This window comes from Oncorhynchus clarkii, chromosome 6 (genome assembly GCF_045791955.1).
Source record: "Oncorhynchus clarkii lewisi isolate Uvic-CL-2024 chromosome 6, UVic_Ocla_1.0, whole genome shotgun sequence".
NCBI classification, from domain to species: Eukaryota; Metazoa; Chordata; class Actinopteri; order Salmoniformes; family Salmonidae; genus Oncorhynchus; species Oncorhynchus clarkii.
In genome coordinates this window covers 79,517,804-79,536,966 of record NC_092152.1, presented here as the reverse complement: position 1 = coordinate 79,536,966, position 19,163 = coordinate 79,517,804, and the positions used below count along the sequence as shown (strand labels likewise).

Here is a 19,163-nt window from a genome sequence, read left to right as displayed (position 1 = left end):
AGAGAGGGCGAGCTGAGAGAGCGAGAGCTGAGAGAGGGAGAGCTGAGAGAGGGAGAGCTGAGAGAGGGAGAGCTGAGAGAGGGAAAGCTGAGAGAGGGAGAGCTGAGAGAGGGAGAGCTGAGAGAGGGAGAGCTGAGAGAGGGAAAGCTGAGAGAGGGAAAGCTGAGAGAGGGAAAGCTGAGAGAGGGAGAGCTGAGAGAGGGAGAGCTGAGAGTGATATAGTGGGGTTAGAGAAACAGAGAGGTCACACATGGACACTGAGATAGAAACAAAGCATCTACTGCAGGGGTTTGACTACTTGTTCTTCTTCTAAATGAATAACATTTTTGTTTTGGGGGAAACTAACTCAATATACTTTAAAATGACTGAAACCAAATCCAAACTGTGTAGAAATGATAATGGACCTATATTCATACAGTTTCTTGACTGTTTGGCTCACTAATAATCACTAGACAGTCGGGGAGCGCTGAAAATTCCCTGATGGATAGAGGACTATGTTTTGCAAAATTGTATGGCAAGGAAATATAAGCAATTTTCACTGTGGCCTTCTGAACTCCATTAAAGAACAAATGTGGCCCCCAGGGGGAAATGAGTTCGACACCCCTGACCTCCTGTATATGACTATGAGAATCCCATCCTGTATAAAATAAATATGAAACTTTAATAAGAAAGCCATCTCACAGGGTAATAGTGAAGGAGTTATTTGAGTAATTACCAGATTTATCATGTAGACAAGGATGTTGCATGTTTGGGATAATGCTACAGTACAACCCTTTTTAGTAGTGTTTGGAATTTAGGATTATACCTAGGGTAATGTTTAGGATAATGCTTGTTTAAATGTTTGGGAATATGTTTCGTATGACCTTTTGGGATAATGTGGCAGTATTATTTCAGATAATGTTTGGGAAAATGTTTGGGAATATGTTTCGTATGACCTTTTGGGATAATGTGGCAGTATTATTTCAGATCATGTTTGGGAAAATGTTTGGGAATATGTTTCGTATGACCTTTTGGGATAATGTGGCAGTATTATTTCAGATAATGTTTGGGAAAATGTTTGGGAATATGTTTCGTATGACCTTTTGGGATAATGTGGCAGTATTATTTCAGATAATGTTTGGGAAAATATGTTTGGTATGATGGTTGGGATAACAATGTTACAATGTTAGGTACAACGTTTAGGTTTCGTTGAAGCACCGGTGCAGCTCACCTGTAGCACAGGAGGCCGAGCAGCCACTAAAGCCCCTGTAGTCCCAGTGGTGGGGCTCCTCACCCTGGGTGTGAGGGCCTTGAGGATCCTGGAGGTCAGGAGAGAAGCCTGGGCCTAGAGTACAGGCTCCCCCATCGCAGGGCCTCTCCAGCTGGGGCCGCTCTTCACCGCACTCCTCCTCGGGCAGGTCCACCTCCGTCTGGGTGAAGGAGAGGAGGACACGACACTTCAGCTCCCGTGTCTGTTTGCCGAGACCACAGGTGACGCTGCAGGGAGACCACGAACCTGGGATTAACCTGGAGAGTACACACAGAGAGGAAGACTCAGCGAATGGAGTTAGGTAACACTGAGATGAACACGGATGAAATTGTATATGTCAGTTTTTGACTGTCAGTAAAGTAAAATGCATCTCTACCTTTTTCATAAGAATTAAGTCGTTTCATACAACAAATTAAAAAACTGACATTTGTATGTTTTTTTCCCCAAAGAACCTCCTGTATACAGTGCCTTTGGAAAGTATTCAGACCCCTTGACTTATTCCACATTTTGTTAGGTTACAGACATATTCTAAAATGTATTAAATCGTTATCTTCCCTCATCAATCTACACATAATACCCTATAATGACCAAGCAAAAGCAGGTTTGTAGAAATTTTTGCTAATTTATAAAAATAAAAACAGAAATATCACATTTACATAAGTATTCAGACCCTTTACTCAGTACTTTGCTGAAAATCCTTAGACAGCAATTAAAGCCTCACATCTTCTTGGGTGACGCTACAAGCTTGGCACACCTGGATTTGGGGAGTTTCCCATTCTTCTCTGCAGATCCTCTCAACCTCTGTCAGGCAGGATGGGGGGGGGCGTTGCTGCACAACTATTTTCAGGTCTTTCCAGAGATCTTCGATTGGGTTCGGGCTCTGGCTGGGCCACTCAAGGACATTCCTGAGACATGTCCCGAAGCAACTCCTGCGTTGTCTTGGCTGTGTGCTGAGGGTCGTTGTCCTGTTGGAAGGCGAACGTTCACCTTATTCTGAGGTCCTGAGCGCTCTGGAGCAGGTGTTCATCAAGGATCTCTCTGTACTTGGCTCTGTTAATCTTTGCCTCAAGCCTGACTAGTCTCCCAGTCCCTGCCGCTGAAAAACACCCACACAGCATGATGCTGGCACCACCATGCTTCCTCCATACATGATGCTTGGCATTCAAGCCAAAGAGAATATTGGTTTCATCAGACCAGAGAATCTTGTTTCTCATGGTCTGAGAGTTTTTAGTTGCCTTTAGGCAAACTCCAAGTGGGCTGTCATGTGCTTCCGTCGGGCCACTCTACCATAAAGGCCTGATTGGTGGAGTACTGCAGAGATGTTTGTCCTCTGGAAGGTTCTCCCATCTTCACAGAGTAACTCTAGAGCTCTGTCAGTGTGACCATCGGGTTCTTGGTCAGCTCCCTGACCAAGGCCCTTCTCCCCGATTGCTCAGTTTGGCCGGGAGGCCAGCTGTAGGAAGAATGATGGAGGCCACTGTGTTCTTGGGGACCTTCAATGCTGCAGAAATGTTTTGTTAACCTTCCCCAGATCTGTGCCTTGACACAATCCTGTCTCAGAGCTCTACGGAAACTTCCTTCGACCGCATAGCTTGGTTTTTGCACTGACATGCACTGTCAACTGTGGGACCTTATATAGCCTTTCCAAATCATGTCCAATTCATTTAATTTACCACAGGTGGACTCCAATCAAGTTGTAGAAACATCTCAAGGATGATCAATGAAAACAGGATGCAGCTGAGAAACATTTTGAGTCTTATAGCAAAGGGTCTGAATAATTATGTAAATAAGATATTTCTGTTTTTTAAAATTTGTGATACATGTACAAACATTTCTAAATACCTGTTTTCACTTTGTGGTTATGGGGTATTGTGTGTAGATTGCTGAGGATTTTTTTAATGTAATCCATTTTTGAATGAGGCTGTAACGTAACAAAATGAGGAAAAATGAAAGGGGTCTGAATACTTTCCAAAGGTATGGTTCTAACTAGAACCCTCTATGAATGGTTCTACCAATAACCATCTTATAATCTAAAGGTTCTTCCTAGAACCATCTGTGAAGGGTTCTAAATCAAATCAAATCAAATGTATTTATATAGCCCTTCTTACATCAGCTGATATCTCAAAGTGCTGTACAGAAACCCAGCCTAAAACCCCAAACAGCAAGCAATGAAGGTGTAGAAGTTCTCTACCGAGAACCTTTTTATCTTTGGGGGGGTTCTTCCTATAACCCTCCATGAACAGTTGCACTAACCTTATTAGACTTTAACATGTAATTAGTTTTGACAATACATTGCATGTATCATAAGGCCTTTATGTGAGGGCCTAGTTATACCCTAACACAGCGGTGTTAGGAACATCCTGGTTTACAGGCCACATCAGGCCTGCAAGTCACATTAAACTGGCATTATATTAGAATCCAGCCAGAGTTAGGAGATCCTGCAACCTGCATTCAGAATGAATGCCAGGGTTGGGAAGATTGAATACTGAGACTAACTCAATCATCTAAACAGGAACAACCATCTCAGTAACGGGTGCAATAAATCACATTACAAACATATTCGATTCGTTTAGAAAACTGTATGTTATTTATTTCTGTGTAGCATAAAATGTATCAACCAAGCAATGCACATGCAAAAACATAGATATTACAGTAAAACAAACAATTCCGAAAATCTCGCTGCAATAGAGCATGCTGGGAAATAGTATATATGGTTCTATGAAGAACACTTCTTGCCTCCCAAAGAATCATCAAAGAACCCTTTGCCTTACAAAGAACCCTTGTCTTCCAAAAAGGGTTATTTTGATCAAACCAGTTCTATCCCTCCGGAAAAAAAACTTTTGGAACTATTTTTTCTAAGACTTGTAGGAAAATCATGCCATGCCATGCATTCCAAATGCAGACTAACACTGAATGACAGACACTTTCTGGCTCAGCCAACCTAACACAGACCGACTGAAGTCCTAAGCTGTACTCTGACATACATTTTGGATAGATAGTATATTTCAGTGAAAGAACAATGTTTTACATTTGTAGTGTGTTGTATCTATACTCAGCGGGGAGGGAGGTAGAGAGGTGGGAAAAGAGAAGGAGAGACAGAAAGAGAAAGAAAGAGCGAGAGAATGAAGAATGAAAAAAATAACATTTATTCCTAAACAAAATACATGTTTGAAGTGACAGAAATCAGATCGTGACAATATTCATGTCTTGTATTTTTCTGCTGCTTAGAAAGGTAATGTCATTCCAGTGGGTTTGTGAAAGTAGTTACATTTGTCCAATCGTCCCCCAAAGCCAGATGAGAAAGTCAACACACACACACCCTGGTCCCGCTGTCTAAACATTCTTCTAGCGCTTGGGATTCCGTTTTATGGGACCTGCTATTCCCTCACAGCCGTAGTGTGTCATGTTTGGACCGGTGTGTTGTATGTGTGTGTGTGTGTGTGTGTGTGTGTGTGTGTGTGTGTGTGTGTGTGTGTGTGTGTGTGTGTGTGTGTGTGTGTGTATGTCTGTCATGTTTAGACTGTGTCATTAAGAAAGATCATGATGATGTCAGAATGTAAATGAAAATGGAGAAAACAGACTCTTCTATGTACGGGGGTGAATGACTGATGTAAAGTGCTTTACTTCCAAAGACGTCGGGAACTAATGAGGGTGAATGAGGTGGTGGGGAAGCTGTGTGTGTGTGTGTGTGTGTGTGTGTGTGTGTGTGTGTGTGTGTGTGTGTGTGTGTGTGTGTGTGTGTGTGTGTATATGTGTTAATGTGTATCTCTGCATGTGTGTGTGTGTGTGCATGTCAAATCATATCAAATTTTATTTGTCACATACACATGGTTAGCAGATGTTAATGCGAGTGTAGCGAAATGCTTGTGCTTCTAGTTCCAACAATGCAGTAATAACCAACCAGTATCTTAACCTAACAATTCCAAAACTACTACCTTATACACACAAGTGTAAAGGGATAAAGAATATGTACATAAAGATATATGAATGAGTGATGGTACAGAACGGCATAGGCAAGATGCAGTAGATGGTATAGAGTACAGTATATACATATGAGATGAGTAATGTAGGGTATGTAAACATATAAGAGTGCCATTGTTTAAAGTGGCTAGTGATACATGTATTACATAAAGATGGCAAGATACAGTAGATGGTATAGAGTACAGTATATACATATGAGATGAGTAATGTAGGCTATGTAAACATTATATTAAGTGGCATTGTTTAAAGTGGCTAGGGATACATTTTTTACATCAATTCCGTTATTAAAGTGGCTAGAGTTGAGTCAGTATGTTGGCAGCAGCCACTCAATGTTAGTGATGGCTGTTTAACAGTCTGATGGCCTTGAGATAGAAGCTGTTTGTGTGTGTGTCTCTCAGTCTCTCAGTCCCTGCTTTGATGCACCTAGTTTTCCCCTGGTGATGCGTTGCGCAGACCTCACCACCCTCTGGAGAGGCTTACGGTTGTGTGTCTCGAGCTTGCCGTACCAGGCGGTGATATAGCCCGACAGGATGCTCTCAATTGTGCATCTGTAAAAGTTTGTGAGTGCTTTTGGTGACAAGCCAAATTTCTTCAGCCTCCTGAGGTTGAAGAGGCGCTGCTGCGCCTTCTTCACAACGCTGTCTGTGTGGGTGGACCAATCCAGTTTGTCCGTGATGTGTACGCCGAGGAACTTAAAACTTACTACCCTCTCCACTACTGTCCCGTCGATGTAGATAGGTGGGTGCTCCCTCTGCTGTTTCCTGAAGTCCACGATCATCTCCTTTGTTTTGTTGACGTTGAGTGAGAGGTTATTTTCCTGACACCACACTCCGAGGGCCCTCACCTCGTCCCTGTAGGCCGTCTCGTTGTTGTTGGTAATCAAGTCTACCACTGTAGTGTCGTCCGCAAACTTGATGATTGAGTTGGAGGCGTGCGTGGCCACGCAGTCGTGGGTGAACAAGGAGTACAGGAGACGGCTGAGAACGCACCCTTGTGGGGCCCCAGTGTTGAAGATCAGCGGGGTGGAGATGTTGTTACCTACCCTTACCACCTGGGGGTGGCCCGTCAGGAAGTCCAGTACCCAGTTGCACAGGGTGGGGTCGAGACCCAGGGTCTCGAGCTTAATGACGAGTTTGGAGGGTACTATGGCGTTAAATGCTGAGCTGTAGTCAATGAACAGCATTCTCACTTATGTATTCCTCTTGTCACCTTGTCCAGATGAGTTAGGGCAGTGTGCAGTGTGGCTGCGATTGCGTCGTCTGTGGACCTATTGGGGCATGTGTATTGGTGTGTGTGTGTGTGTGTGTGTGTGTCTGCAAGGGGTGTGGGAGATGTATGTGAGTGTGTGTGTGTAAGAGAGTGTGTGTGGGTGTGTGAGCCTCTAGACCTGACAGATCCCAGGGTGTGTGTGTCAGTACTAACAGGACCACAGCAGCAGGCCATAATCACATGCTCATCACCAACAGAGGAAGGAGAGGAAACCCACCAGGACATTAGCTCAGACCTGTGGATAAGCTCTGGCGGTATGTGTGTATATGTGTGAGTTATCAGGCCCGTGATAAGGGCTTGTGTTGGAGACATCCGGACCGCCATGCTCAGTGACTCAGCCTCTACACACGCACGCATGCACACACACACCACCGGAACCCTGGAGTGTTCTCCTATATATAGCAACATGAGGAACTGTGCGGAAAAGGAACGTCTAAAAGGGAAGTCTGTCTCTGATAGGGGTTAGGCACTACAGCAGTAATACGAGACAAGTTATCAAAGGAAACAAGTCAATCTGGCAACCCTTTGCTCAGACTATACTGAGGGTTGCCAGATCTGCTGTGTTCCTGATAAGTTGTTCAACTACTGCTGGGTCTCTCTCTCTCCTGTGAACTCTTAACCTTTTACTGCAGTGGGCTAAATCAGGGTCACACAGAGTGTTTCTTGGTAGTCTTATACAATTCTACTTTGAAACAAAAGTATACACCACACACACATGGTTATGGGATCAAAAAAAAGAAGACACCTGTACCATGTCAGATATAGATTTGAAATGTATTACATGTTGAGTTTGCATCCCAATATTACACTTTATACACATCACAGAATACTGAAATATAACAAAACTGTTTGACATAGAAACACCGGATTTTATGTGTTTAAAACAAATGATGTTAAATAATTATGAAATGACAAATACCGTTCCACCCATGAGGCCACTAGAGGGTGCTTTAGTAATTTGACTGCAGGAAAGGGCCACACACATTTACTCCACATACTGTTTAATGAACGATGCCTTTGATAGACCCCAGCCGACCGCGGCGGAGGAGGTGTGCACGCACGCATGTGTATGTCTGCTTCTTCTGTTTATATGCGTGTGTGTGCCTGCCTGCATGCACTGTAAGTGTGTGTGTGTATATGTGAATATTAGAGTGTGAATACATATATGTGTGTGTGTGTGTGTGTGTGTGTGTGTGTGTGTGTGTGTCTGATGCTGGGGACTGCACTTACTTTCCTCTGGGTTGTGTCTTTACTAGGGGGCCTGTATTGGACTGTGATTGGCCCAGTGGGCTTTAACCTGATTGTCCCATTCGTGGGGGCTAACGTTACAAAGATGCACTACTTTTGACAAGAGCCCCTAGGCTTATCTATGGTCAAAAGTAGTGCACTAGGAAAAAGAGTGCCCTTTGGAACACAGTTCTAGCAGCTCTAATAATATAGCTCTATGGGAGTTCAGAATGTTCTAGAAACATAGAGAGAAAGAGAGACAAAAAGAAAGAGAGAGAGACAGAGAGAGAGAGAGAGAGAGAAACAGGAGCCAATGGCAGAAGTAGACTTCCATCCAGGTTCTCTTGCTGTGTGTGTTTGTCTATGTGTGTGTGTGTGTGTGTGTGTGTGTGTGTGTGTGTGTGTGTGTGTGTTTGTGTGTGTGTGTGTGTGTGTGTCTGTGTGTTCTTGCATCTGTGTGTGTGTGTGTGTGAGTCTGTTTGTGTGCATGTGTGTTTGTGTGTGTATGTGTGTGATATTGTGTCTGTGTGCGTGTGCGCATGCAGTGTGGACTTGAGTGTGTGTATCTCTACTCACGTTGGTTCCTCTGTAGCGGTGCGTTGTTCTTCCAGCTCCTGGGCTTGTTTTAACCAGGGTAGCTTGGCCTCCACAGGAACTGACTCTAGACCAGATATTAAACACACATAGTTAGTCAGCTGCCTTACACTGGGCACAGTAACTGACTCCAGATCAGGGAAAGATAGTTTTAGGCCACATTCCCATGCTATAGCTTCCCATTTTCTGATGAAATGCACACATTCACAAGGGTTGGCCTAGGATAACACTGCAATGTGTGAAACATCTCTCTCTCTCTCTCTCTCTCTCTCTGGTTTTACTATCTTTGTGGAGACCAGAACATTTATTTAATGTCCTTGTGGGGACATTTTGCCAGCCCGCAAGGAAAAATGCTATTTTAGGCTTAGGAATTAGGTTTAGGGTTACAGTTAGTTCGGGTTAAGGTTAGGGTTAGGGTTACAGTTAGTTTGGGTTAAGGTTAGGGTTAGGTTAAAGGGTTACGGTTAGTTAGGGTTTGGGTTAAGGTTAGGGTTAGGGTTACAGTTAGTTTGGGTTAAGGTTAGGGTTAGGGTTAGTTTGGGTTAAGGTTAGGGTTAGGGTTAGGGTTACAGTTAGTTTGGGTTAAGGTTAGGTTAAAGGGTAACAGTTAGTTAGGGTTTGGGTTAAGGTTAGGGTTAGGGTTACAGTTAGTTAGGGTTTGGGTTAAGGTTAGGGTTAGGGTTAGGTTAAAGGGTTACAGTTAGTTAGGGTTTGGGTTAAGGTTAGGGTTAGGTTAAAAGGTTACAGTTAGTTAGGGTTTGGGTTAAGGTTAGGGTTAGGTTAAAAGGTTACAGTTAGTTAGGGTTTGGGTTAAGGTTAGGGTTAGGTTAAAAGGTTACAGTTAGTTAGGGTTTGGGTTAAGGTTAGGGTTAGGTTAAAAGGTTACAGTTAGTTAGGGTTTGGGTTAAGGTTAGGGTTAGGGTTACAGTTAGTTAGGGTTTTGGTTAAGGTTAGGGTTAGGTTAAAGGGTTACAGTTAGTTAGGGTTTGGGTTAAGGTTAGGGTTAGGTTAAAAGGTTACAGTTAGTTAGGGTTTGGGTTAAGGTTAGGGTTAGGGTTAGGGTTACAGTTAGTTAGGGTTTGGGTTAAGGTTAGGGTTAGGTTAAAGGGTTACAGTTAGTTAGGGTTTTGGTTAAGGTTAGGGTTAGGTTAAAAGGTTACAGTTAGTTAGGGTTTGGGTTAAGGTTAGGGTTAGGTTAAAAGGTTACAGTTAGTTAGGGTTTGGGTTAAGGTTAGGGTTAGGTTAAAAGGTTACAGTTAGTTAGGGTTTGGGTTAAGGTTAGGGTTAGGGTTAGGGTTACAGTTAGTTAGGGTTTGGGTTAAGGTTAGGGTTAGGTTAAAAGGTTACAGTTAGTTAGGGTTTGGGTTAAGGTTAGGGTTAGGTTAAAAGGTTACAGTTAGTTAGGGTTTGGGTTAAGGTTAGGGTTAGGTTAAAAGGTTACGGTTAGCGGTTAGGGAAAATAGGATTTTGAATGGGAATCAATTGTTTGGTCCCCACAAGGACAGTAAAACAAATGTGTGTGCGTGTGTGTGTGTATGCGTGTGTGTGTGTATATGCGTGTGTGTGCGTGTGTGTGTACGTGTGCGTGTGCGTGTGTGTGTGTGTGTGTGTGTGTGTGTGTGTGTGTGTGTGTGTGTGTGTATGGGTGTGCAAGGCACTGACCACAGCATGAAAACAACCAAACCAATCACCATACTACTAAATCAGAAGAGAGGGGCGGTTGATTTAAAATACATCTCCTCCTCTCAACTAAATGATCATCCTTACTATTTCACTGGGAGACTTTTAAAAAGCAAATATTTCCCTCTCAAGTAGCTCATATTTTCACCCTTCATTTACTCCAGATGTCTACCAAGATGCCAGTTTTGACTCTTTGCCAACATTACTGAAGCCTGGAGTTCTAGAGCCAAACCCACATCACTCTGCACACACACATACACAATCCACACACTGACTTTCTGATACACCCCCCCCCCCCCCCCCGCACACACACACACACAAATACACACATATACACACCCCAGTGGTCTTTAGTCTCCAGTCCCTCAGCCATATCTAGCTGTGATAATGAAGGCCTATGACTTAGTTAATTGTCTGCTGCGTAAATATTTGCTTGCCAGATTGAGTTTTACTCCTGACTGTATGTGGACAGGGGGAGGCTGACAGTATTAGTTGTATGTAGACAGGGGAGGCTGACAGTATTAGCTGTATGTAGACAGGGGGAGGCTGACAGTATTAGCTGTATGTAGACAGGGGAGGCTGACAGTATTAGTTGTATGTAGACAAGGGGGGGCTGACAGTATTAGTTGTATGTAGACAGGGGAGGCTGACAGTATTAGCTGTATGTAGACAGGGGAGGCTGACAGTATTAGCTGTATGTAGACAGGGGAGGCTGACAGTATTAGCTGTATGTAGACAGGGGGAGGCTGACAGTATTAGTTGTATGTAGACAGGGGAGGTTGACAGTATTAGCTGTATGTAGACAGGGGAGGCTGACAGTATTAGTTGTATGTAGACAGGGGAGGCTGACAGTATTAGTTGTATGTAGACAGGGGAGGGTGACAGTATTAGTTGTATGTAGACAGGGGAGGCTGACAGTATTAGTTGTATGTAGACAGGGGAGGCTGACAGTATTAGCTGTATGTAGACAGGGGGAGGCTGACAGTATTAGCTGTATGTAGACAGGGAAGGCTGACAGTATTAGTTGTATGTAGACAAGGGGGGGCTGACAGTATTAGTTGTATGTAGACAGGGGAGGCTGACAGTATTAGCTGTATGTAGACAGGGGAGGCTGACAGTATTAGCTGTATGTAGACAGGGGAGGCTGACAGTATTAGCTGTATGTAGACAGGGGGAGGCTGACAGTTCTAGTTGTATGTAGACAGGGGAGGCTGACAGTATTAGCTGTATGTAGACAGGGGAGGCTGACAGTATTAGCTGTATGTAGACAGGGGAGGCTGACAGTATTAGTTGTATGTAGACAGGGGGAGGCTGACAGTACTAGTTGTATGTAGACAGGGGGAGGCTGACAGTACTAGTTGTATGTAGACAGGGGAGGCTGACAGTATTAGCTGTATGTAGACAGGGGGAGGCTGACAGTACTAGTTGTATGTAGACAGGGGGAGGCTGACAGTACTAGTTGTATGTAGACAGGGGAGGCTGACAGTATTAGCTGTATGTCGCCAGGGGGAGGCTGTCAGTACTAGCTGTATGTAGACAGGGGAGGCTGACAGTATTAGCTGTATGTAGACAGGGGGAGGCTGGCAGTATTAGCTGTATGTAGACAGGGGAGGCTGACAGTATTAGTTGTATGTAGACAGGGGGAGGCTGACAGTACTAGTTGTATGTAGACAGGGGGAGGCTGACAGTACTAGTTGTATGTAGACAGGGGGAGGCTGACAGTACTAGTTGTATGTAGACAGGGGAGGCTGACAGTATTAGCTGTATGTAGACAGGGGGAGGCTGGCAGTATTAGTTGTATGTAGACAGGGGAGGCTGACAGTATTAGCTGTATGTAGACAGGGGGAGGCTGACAGTACTAGTTGTATGTAGACAGGGGAGGCTGACAGTACTAGTTGTATGTAGACAGGGGAGGCTGACAGTATTAGTTGTATGTAGACAGGGGAGGCTGACAGTATTAGCTGTATGTAGACAGGGGAGGCTGACAGTACTAGTTGTATGTAGACAAGGGGGGGCTGACAGTATTAGTTGTATGTAGACAGGGGAGGCTGACAGTATTAGTTGTATGTAGACAGGGGAGGCTGACAGTATTAGCTGTGTGTAGACAGGGGAGGCTGACAGTACTAGTTGTATGTAGACAGGGGAGGCTGACAGTACTAGTTGTATGTAGACAGGGGAGGCTGACAGTATTAGCTGTATGTAGACAGGGGGAGGCTGACAGTATTAGCTGTATGTAGACAGGGGGAGGCTGACAGTACTAGTTGTATGTAGACAGGGACACACACACACACATAAACACAGACACAGTGGATACCGTACCTCTGGGTTTGTGGCATGCGACAGGTACCAGGCAGTCTTCTTTGATATGTGGTTTGAGGGATGTGTTACAGCCACCAGTGTGCTGTCCCCTGTGGTCGATACACAGGACCACTCTGTACCGCAACCCACGGCCACACGTCACTGTGCACTGCAAAACACACACACACACACACACACAGTTACAATAGCACACTATAATCAACCACCAGTTTATATAAACGTAATACTGACTTTATATAAATTGTGTATGTTACAGTATGTGCACATAAGCTCCTGTTCTTACCACATACAGCCAGTTCATATAGGATTCATAGCCAGTTCATAGAGGCTTCATAGCCAGTTTACAGAGGCTTGTAGCCAATTAACAGAGGCAGTGGCTTCAAGTTCTTCTGTGTGCACATCACTGAGGACCTGAAATGGTCTTGCCACACCGACATCATGATGAAGAAGAAGGCGCCTCTACAACCTCAGGCGGCTGAATAAATTTGACGTGGCCCCTAACATGCTGACCAGACCGGACACGTCACGTGCGTGAGCGACGCAAAATAAATTTAGAAATCCATGTTATTCAGTTATTGCACCACACTGCCCGCGTGCGCCAACAACTGTCTGCGATGCCAAGGGCTAAAATAGAACTCCTTTCTATTTCTGATGCAGATCGCGCTGCAAGTCCTGCCTCTCCCATCTCCTCATTGGTTTATAGAAGCAGGTACCCACATGCCATCTCCACATTGGTTAGACCCATGTGAGTGATTGAAAGAAGAAACTGGTTTGCCGGTTGTTGTGGTAATACTATGAAAGTGTAGATGCCATCGACCATATAAGTTCAAAGATGAAAAAGACTGGAAGGAGGAGAGATGACTAGAAACGATTCGGTTGGCCGTTCTATATGTGGATTAATTGTCGGAGTAGATGACCTTTTGCATTTCAGGTAAAATAACAACTCAATGTATATATCCCAGGACAAATTAGCTAGCAACAGCAAGCTAGCTAAATAGGACAAATTAGCTAGCAAGTGCAAGCTAACTAGCTAAATTGCCATACATGTTTAATGCTTTTCGACCTGTCCCCAAATTAATGTCATTGGTTCAGAGTTGTTTTGATATTTTAACCTGCGTGTCGTGATCGGGTTTGGTGTAGGGAGACAAAATAAAATTATGCACAATAGCACACGATGCCGCTATTTGGGTTCCGTGTAAGCCGGTTTAGGTTCCGTGTAAGACCATCACAAACATCTACAGATGCACCATTGAGCGCATTCTGTCGGGCTGCATCGCCACCTGATACGGCAACTGCTCCGCACTCAAACGCAAGGCTCTTCAGAGGGAGGTGAAGGCAGCTGCATTCCCTCCAGGACAACTACAGCGTTCGGTGTCAATGAAAGGCCAAGAAGATCATTAAGGACCCAATCCACCTGAGCCAAGGATGGCTACCGTCTGACAGACGGAGTCAGTACAGGTGCATGACAGCTAAGACCAAGAGACTAAAAACCAGCTTCTATCACCAGACCATCAGACTGTTGAACAGCTTCTATTACCAGACCATTAGACTGTTGAACAGCTTCTATCACCAGACCAACAGACTGTTGAACAGCTTCTATCACCAGACCATCAGACTGTTGAACAGCTTCTATCACCAGACCATCAGACTGTTGAACAGCTTCTATCACCAGACCATCAGACTGTTGAACAGCTTCTATTACCAGACCATCAGACTGTTGAACAGCTTCTATTACCATCAGACTGTTGGACAGCTTCTATCACCAGACCATCAGACTGTTGAACAGCTTCTATTACCAGACCATCAGACTGTTGAACAGCTTCTATTACCATCAGACTGTTGAACATCTTCTATCAATAGACCATCAGAATGTTGAACAGCTTCTATTACCATCAGACTGTTGAACAGCTTCTATCACCAGACCATCAGACTGTTGAACAGCTTCTATCACCAGACCATCAGACTGTTGAACAGCTTCTATCACCAGACCATCAGACTGTTGAACAGCTTCTATCACCAGACCATCAGACTGTTGAACAGCTTCTATCAATAGACCATCAGACTGTTGAACAGCTTCTATCACCAGACCATCAGACGGTTGAACAGCTTCTATTACCAGACCATCAGACTGTTGAACAGCTTCTATTACCAGACCATCAGACGGTTGAACAGCTTCTATCACCAGACCATCAGACTGTTGAACAGCTTCTATCACCAGACCATCAGACTGTTGAACAGCTTCTATTACCATCAGACTGTTGAACAGCTTCTATCACCAGACCATCAGACTGTTGAACAGCTTCTATTACCAGACCATCAGACTGTTGATCTGCTTCTATTACCAGACCATCAGACTGTTGAACAGCTTCTATTACCAGACCATCAGACTGTTGATCTGCTTCTATTACCAGACCATCAGACTGTTGATCTGCTTCTATTACCAGACCATCAGACTGTTGAACAGCTTCTATCACCAGACCATCAGACTGTTGAACAGCTTCTATTACCATCAGACTGTTGAACAGCTTCTATTACCATCAGACTTTTGAACAGCTTCTATTACCATCAGACTGTTGAACAGCTTCTATCACCAGACCATCAGACTGTTGAACAGCTTCTATTACCATCAGACTGTTGAACATCTTCTATTACCAGACCATCAGACTGTTGAACAGCTTCTATCACCAGACCATCAGACTGTTGAACAGCTTCTATTACCATCAGACTGTTGAACAGCTTCTATTACCAGACCATCAGACTGTTGAACAGCTTCTATCACCAGACCATCAGACTGTTGAACAGCTTCTATCAATAGACCATCAGACTGTTGAACAGCTTCTATCACCAGACCATCAGACTGTTGAACAGCTTCTATCACCAGACCATCAGACTGTTGAACAGCTTCTATTACTAGACCATCAGACTGTTGAACAGCTTCTATCAATAGACCATCATACTGTTGAACAGCTTCTATTACCAGACCATCATACTGTTGAACAGCTTCTATTACCAGACCATCAGACTGTTGAACAGCTTCTATCACCAGACCAACAGACTGTTGAACAGCTTCTATCACCAGACCAACAGACTGTTGAACAGCTTCTATTACCATCAGACTGTTGAACAGCTTCTTAACCAGACCATCAGACTGTTGAACAGCTTCTATCACCAGACCATCAGACTGTTGAACAGCTTCTATTACCAGACCATCAGACTGTTGAACAGCTTCTATCACCAGACCATCAGACTGTTGAACAGCTTCTATCACCAGACCATCAGACTGTTGAACAGCTTCTATCACCAGACCAACAGACTGTTGAACAGCTTCTATTACCATCAGACTGTTGAACAGCTTCTTAACCAGACCATCAGACTGTTGAACAGCTTCTATTACCATCAGACTGTTGAACAGCTTCTATTACCAGACCATCAGACTGTTGAACAGCTTCTTAACCAGACCATCAGACTGTTGAACAGCTTCTATTACCAGACCATCAGACTGTTGAACAGCTTCTATCACCAGACCATCAGACTGTTGAACAGCTTCTTAACCAGACCATCAGACTGTTGAACAGCTTCTATTACCATCAGACTGTTGAACAGCTTCTATCACCATCAGACTGTTGAACAGCTTCTATTACCAGACCATCATACTGTTGAACAGCTTCTATCACCAGACCATCAGACTGTTGAACAGCTTATATCACCAGACCATCATACTGTTGAACAGCTTCTATTACCATCAGACTGTTGAACAGCTTCTATTACCAGACCATCATACTGTTGAACAGCTTCTATCACCAGACCATCAGACTGTTGAACAGCTTATATCACCAGACCATCAGACTGTTGAACAGCTTCTATTACCATCAGACTGTTGGACAGCTTCTATCACCAGACCATCAGATCAGACACACCCACACACACCTCATACTCACAAACACACAGACATACACACACACTCATACTCAGACACACACAGGCAACACTGCTGTCTTATGCTATAGAGACATTGAAACACTGGTAAATACTGTAAATAGTGTATCATATTATTTATATTACTGTACACTGAATTTTAGCTACCCTGTTAATAGACACTTCATCTTTATTTATATACTGGATTTTTGACAGAGATTACTCTAAAATATCTGCTGCTATACATATACATAGAATTATTAGCTGATCTTGTGTAAATGATCCTGGTTTACATACATATAGATTGCATTTGGTTACTGCTGCAGTGCTATTTGAGTAATTATTATTATAATATTTTTTTAAATTGTTAATTGTTTGACATTTTACTGCACTGTTAGAAGCTAGTAACATAAGCATTTCACTGCACACACTATAACACCTGCTAAACTGTGAATGCGATCAATAAACGCTGATTAGATGTTTTCACTTGGTAGCTCACCTGAGACCACTCCATGGCAACCCACTGTGGGCAGGTGAAGCTGTTGCAGCTCTGCTGCGTGATTGGCCGAGGGGAGTGTGTGCACTTCCACTCCTCCACCTGAGTGATCTGTCCGTGGGCGTCGTCCTCAACACACACCACGCTGCGCTCCTGCAGCCCGCCGCTCTCCCCACACGACACTGAACATTCCGTCCAGGGACCCTGCTCCCACCTGGGGAAAAACAGCAATAAGATGTGTATAACTCTTTATGACGCTTTAAACAGTGACAGAGATATTGCATACTGGACCCTGGACCCTATTCCAACTAAACTACTGAAAGAGCTGCTTCCTGTGCTTGGTCCTCCTATGTTGAACATAATAAACGGCTCTCTATCCACCGGATGTGTACCAAACTCACTAAAAGTGGCAGTAATAAAGCCTCTCTTGAAAAAGCCGAACCTTGACCCAGAAAATATAAAAAACTATCAGCCTATATCGAATCTTCCATTCCTCTCAAAAATTGTTGAAAATGCTGTTTCGCAGCAACTCACTGCCTTCCTGAAGAAAACAATGTATATGAAATGCTTCAGTCTGGTTTCAGACCCCATCATAGCACTGAGACTGCATTTGTGAATGTGGTAAATTACCTTTTAATGGCGTCAGACCGAGGCTCTGCATCTGTCCTCATACTCCTAGACCTTAGTGCTGCTTTTGATACCATCGATCACCACATTCTTTTGGAGAGATTGGAAACCCAAATTGGTCTACACGGACAAGTTCTGGCCTGATTTAGATCTTATCTGTCGGCTGCTAGAATCCTGACTAGAACCAAAACATGTGATCATATTACTCCAGTGCTAGCCTCCCTACACTGGCTTCAGGCAAGGGCTGATTTCAAGGTTTTACTGCTAACCTACAAAGCATTACATGGGCTTACTCCTACCTAACTTTCCGATTTGGTCCTGCCGTACATACCTACACATAAGCTACGGTCACAAGACGCAGGCCTCCTAATTGTCCCTAGAATTTCTAAGCAAACAGCTGGAGGCAGGGCTTTGTCCTATAGAGCTCCATTTTTATGTGAGAGACGCAGACTCGGTCTCAACCTTTAAGTCTTTACTGAAGACTCATCTCTTCAGTGGGTCATATGATTGAGTGTAGTCTGGCCCAGGAGTGTGAAGGTAAACAGAAAGGCTCTGGAGCAACGAACCACCCTTGCCGTCTCTGCCTGGCCGGTTCCCCTCTCTCCACTGGGATTATCTGCCTCTAACCCTATTACAGGGGCTGAGTCACTGGCTTACTGGTGCTCTTCCATGCCGTCCCTAGGAGGGGTGCGTCACTTGAGTGGGTTGAGTCACTGACGTGGTCTTCGTCTCTGGGTTGCCCCCCCCCTTTTGGTGTGCCGTGGCGGAGATCTTTGTGGGCTATACTCGGCCTTGTCTCAGGATGGTAAGTTGGTGGTTGAAGATATCCCTCTAGTGGTGTGGGGGCTGTGCTTTGGCAAACTGGGTGGGGTTATATCCTGCCTGTTTGGCCCTGTCCGGGGGTATCATCGGATGGGGCCACAGTGTCTCCTGACCCGTCCTGTCTCAGCCTCCAGTATGCTGCAGTAGTTTATGTGTCGGGGGGCTAGGGTCTGTCTGTTCTATCTGGAGTATTTCTCCTGTCTTATCCGGTGTCCTGTGTGAATTTAAGTATGCTTTCTCTAATTCTCTCTTTCTTTCTTTCTTTCTCTCTCCCGGAGGACCTGAGTCCTAGGATCATGCCTCAGGACTACCTGGCATGATGACTCCTTGCTGTCCCCAGTCCACCTGGCCGTGCTGCTGCTCCAGTTTCAACTGTTCTGCCTGCGGCTATGGAACCCTGACCTGTTCACTGGGCGTGCTACCTGTCCCAGACCTGCTGTTTACAACTCTCTAGAGACAGCAGGAGCGGTAGAGATACTCTCAATGATCGGCTATGAAAAGCCAACTGACATTTACTCCTGAGGTGCTGACTTGTTGCACCCTCGACAACTACTGTGATTATTATTTGTCCATGCTGGTAATTTAGGAACATTTGAACATCTTGGTCATGTTCTGTAATAATCTCCACCCGGCACAGCCAGAAGGGGACTGGCCACCCCTCATAGCCTGGTTCCTCTCTAGGTTTCTTTCTAGGTTTTGGCCTTTCTAGGGAGTTTTTCCTAGCCACCGTGCTTCTACACCTTCATTGCTTGCTGTTTGGGGTTTTAGGCTGGGTTTCTGTACAGCACTATATCAGCTTATGTAAGAAGGGCTATATAAATACATTTGATTTGATTTGACATAGCATAGCATAGGAGTAGCTAACACAGAGCTATAACATGTTTGTGACTATCTGTGACACCTAATTCAGTGACATAGCATAGGCATAACTATGCTATGTAGGAAGAATATATATGCTCAGAAGATGTTTGACATGTCCTCTCT

The 19,163-nt window shown here is 44.4% G+C and overlaps 1 protein-coding gene across 1 annotated transcript in view; it reads right to left on the bottom strand.

The window, feature by feature from the left end:
• LOC139412450 (ADAMTS-like protein 3) overlaps positions 1–19,163 on the bottom strand; it is a 203,237-nt gene that overhangs the window by 60,035 nt on the left and 124,039 nt on the right. Inside the window, exons 11-14 of the mRNA XM_071159238.1 lie at positions 16,734–16,944; positions 12,320–12,467; positions 8,303–8,387; positions 1,211–1,506 (exon numbers count right to left, since the gene is read on the bottom strand). Of these exons, the coding sequence (XP_071015339.1) occupies positions 1,211–1,506; positions 8,303–8,387; positions 12,320–12,467; positions 16,734–16,944 (740 nt within the window). The remainder of the gene's footprint in view (positions 1–1,210; positions 1,507–8,302; positions 8,388–12,319; positions 12,468–16,733; positions 16,945–19,163) is intronic.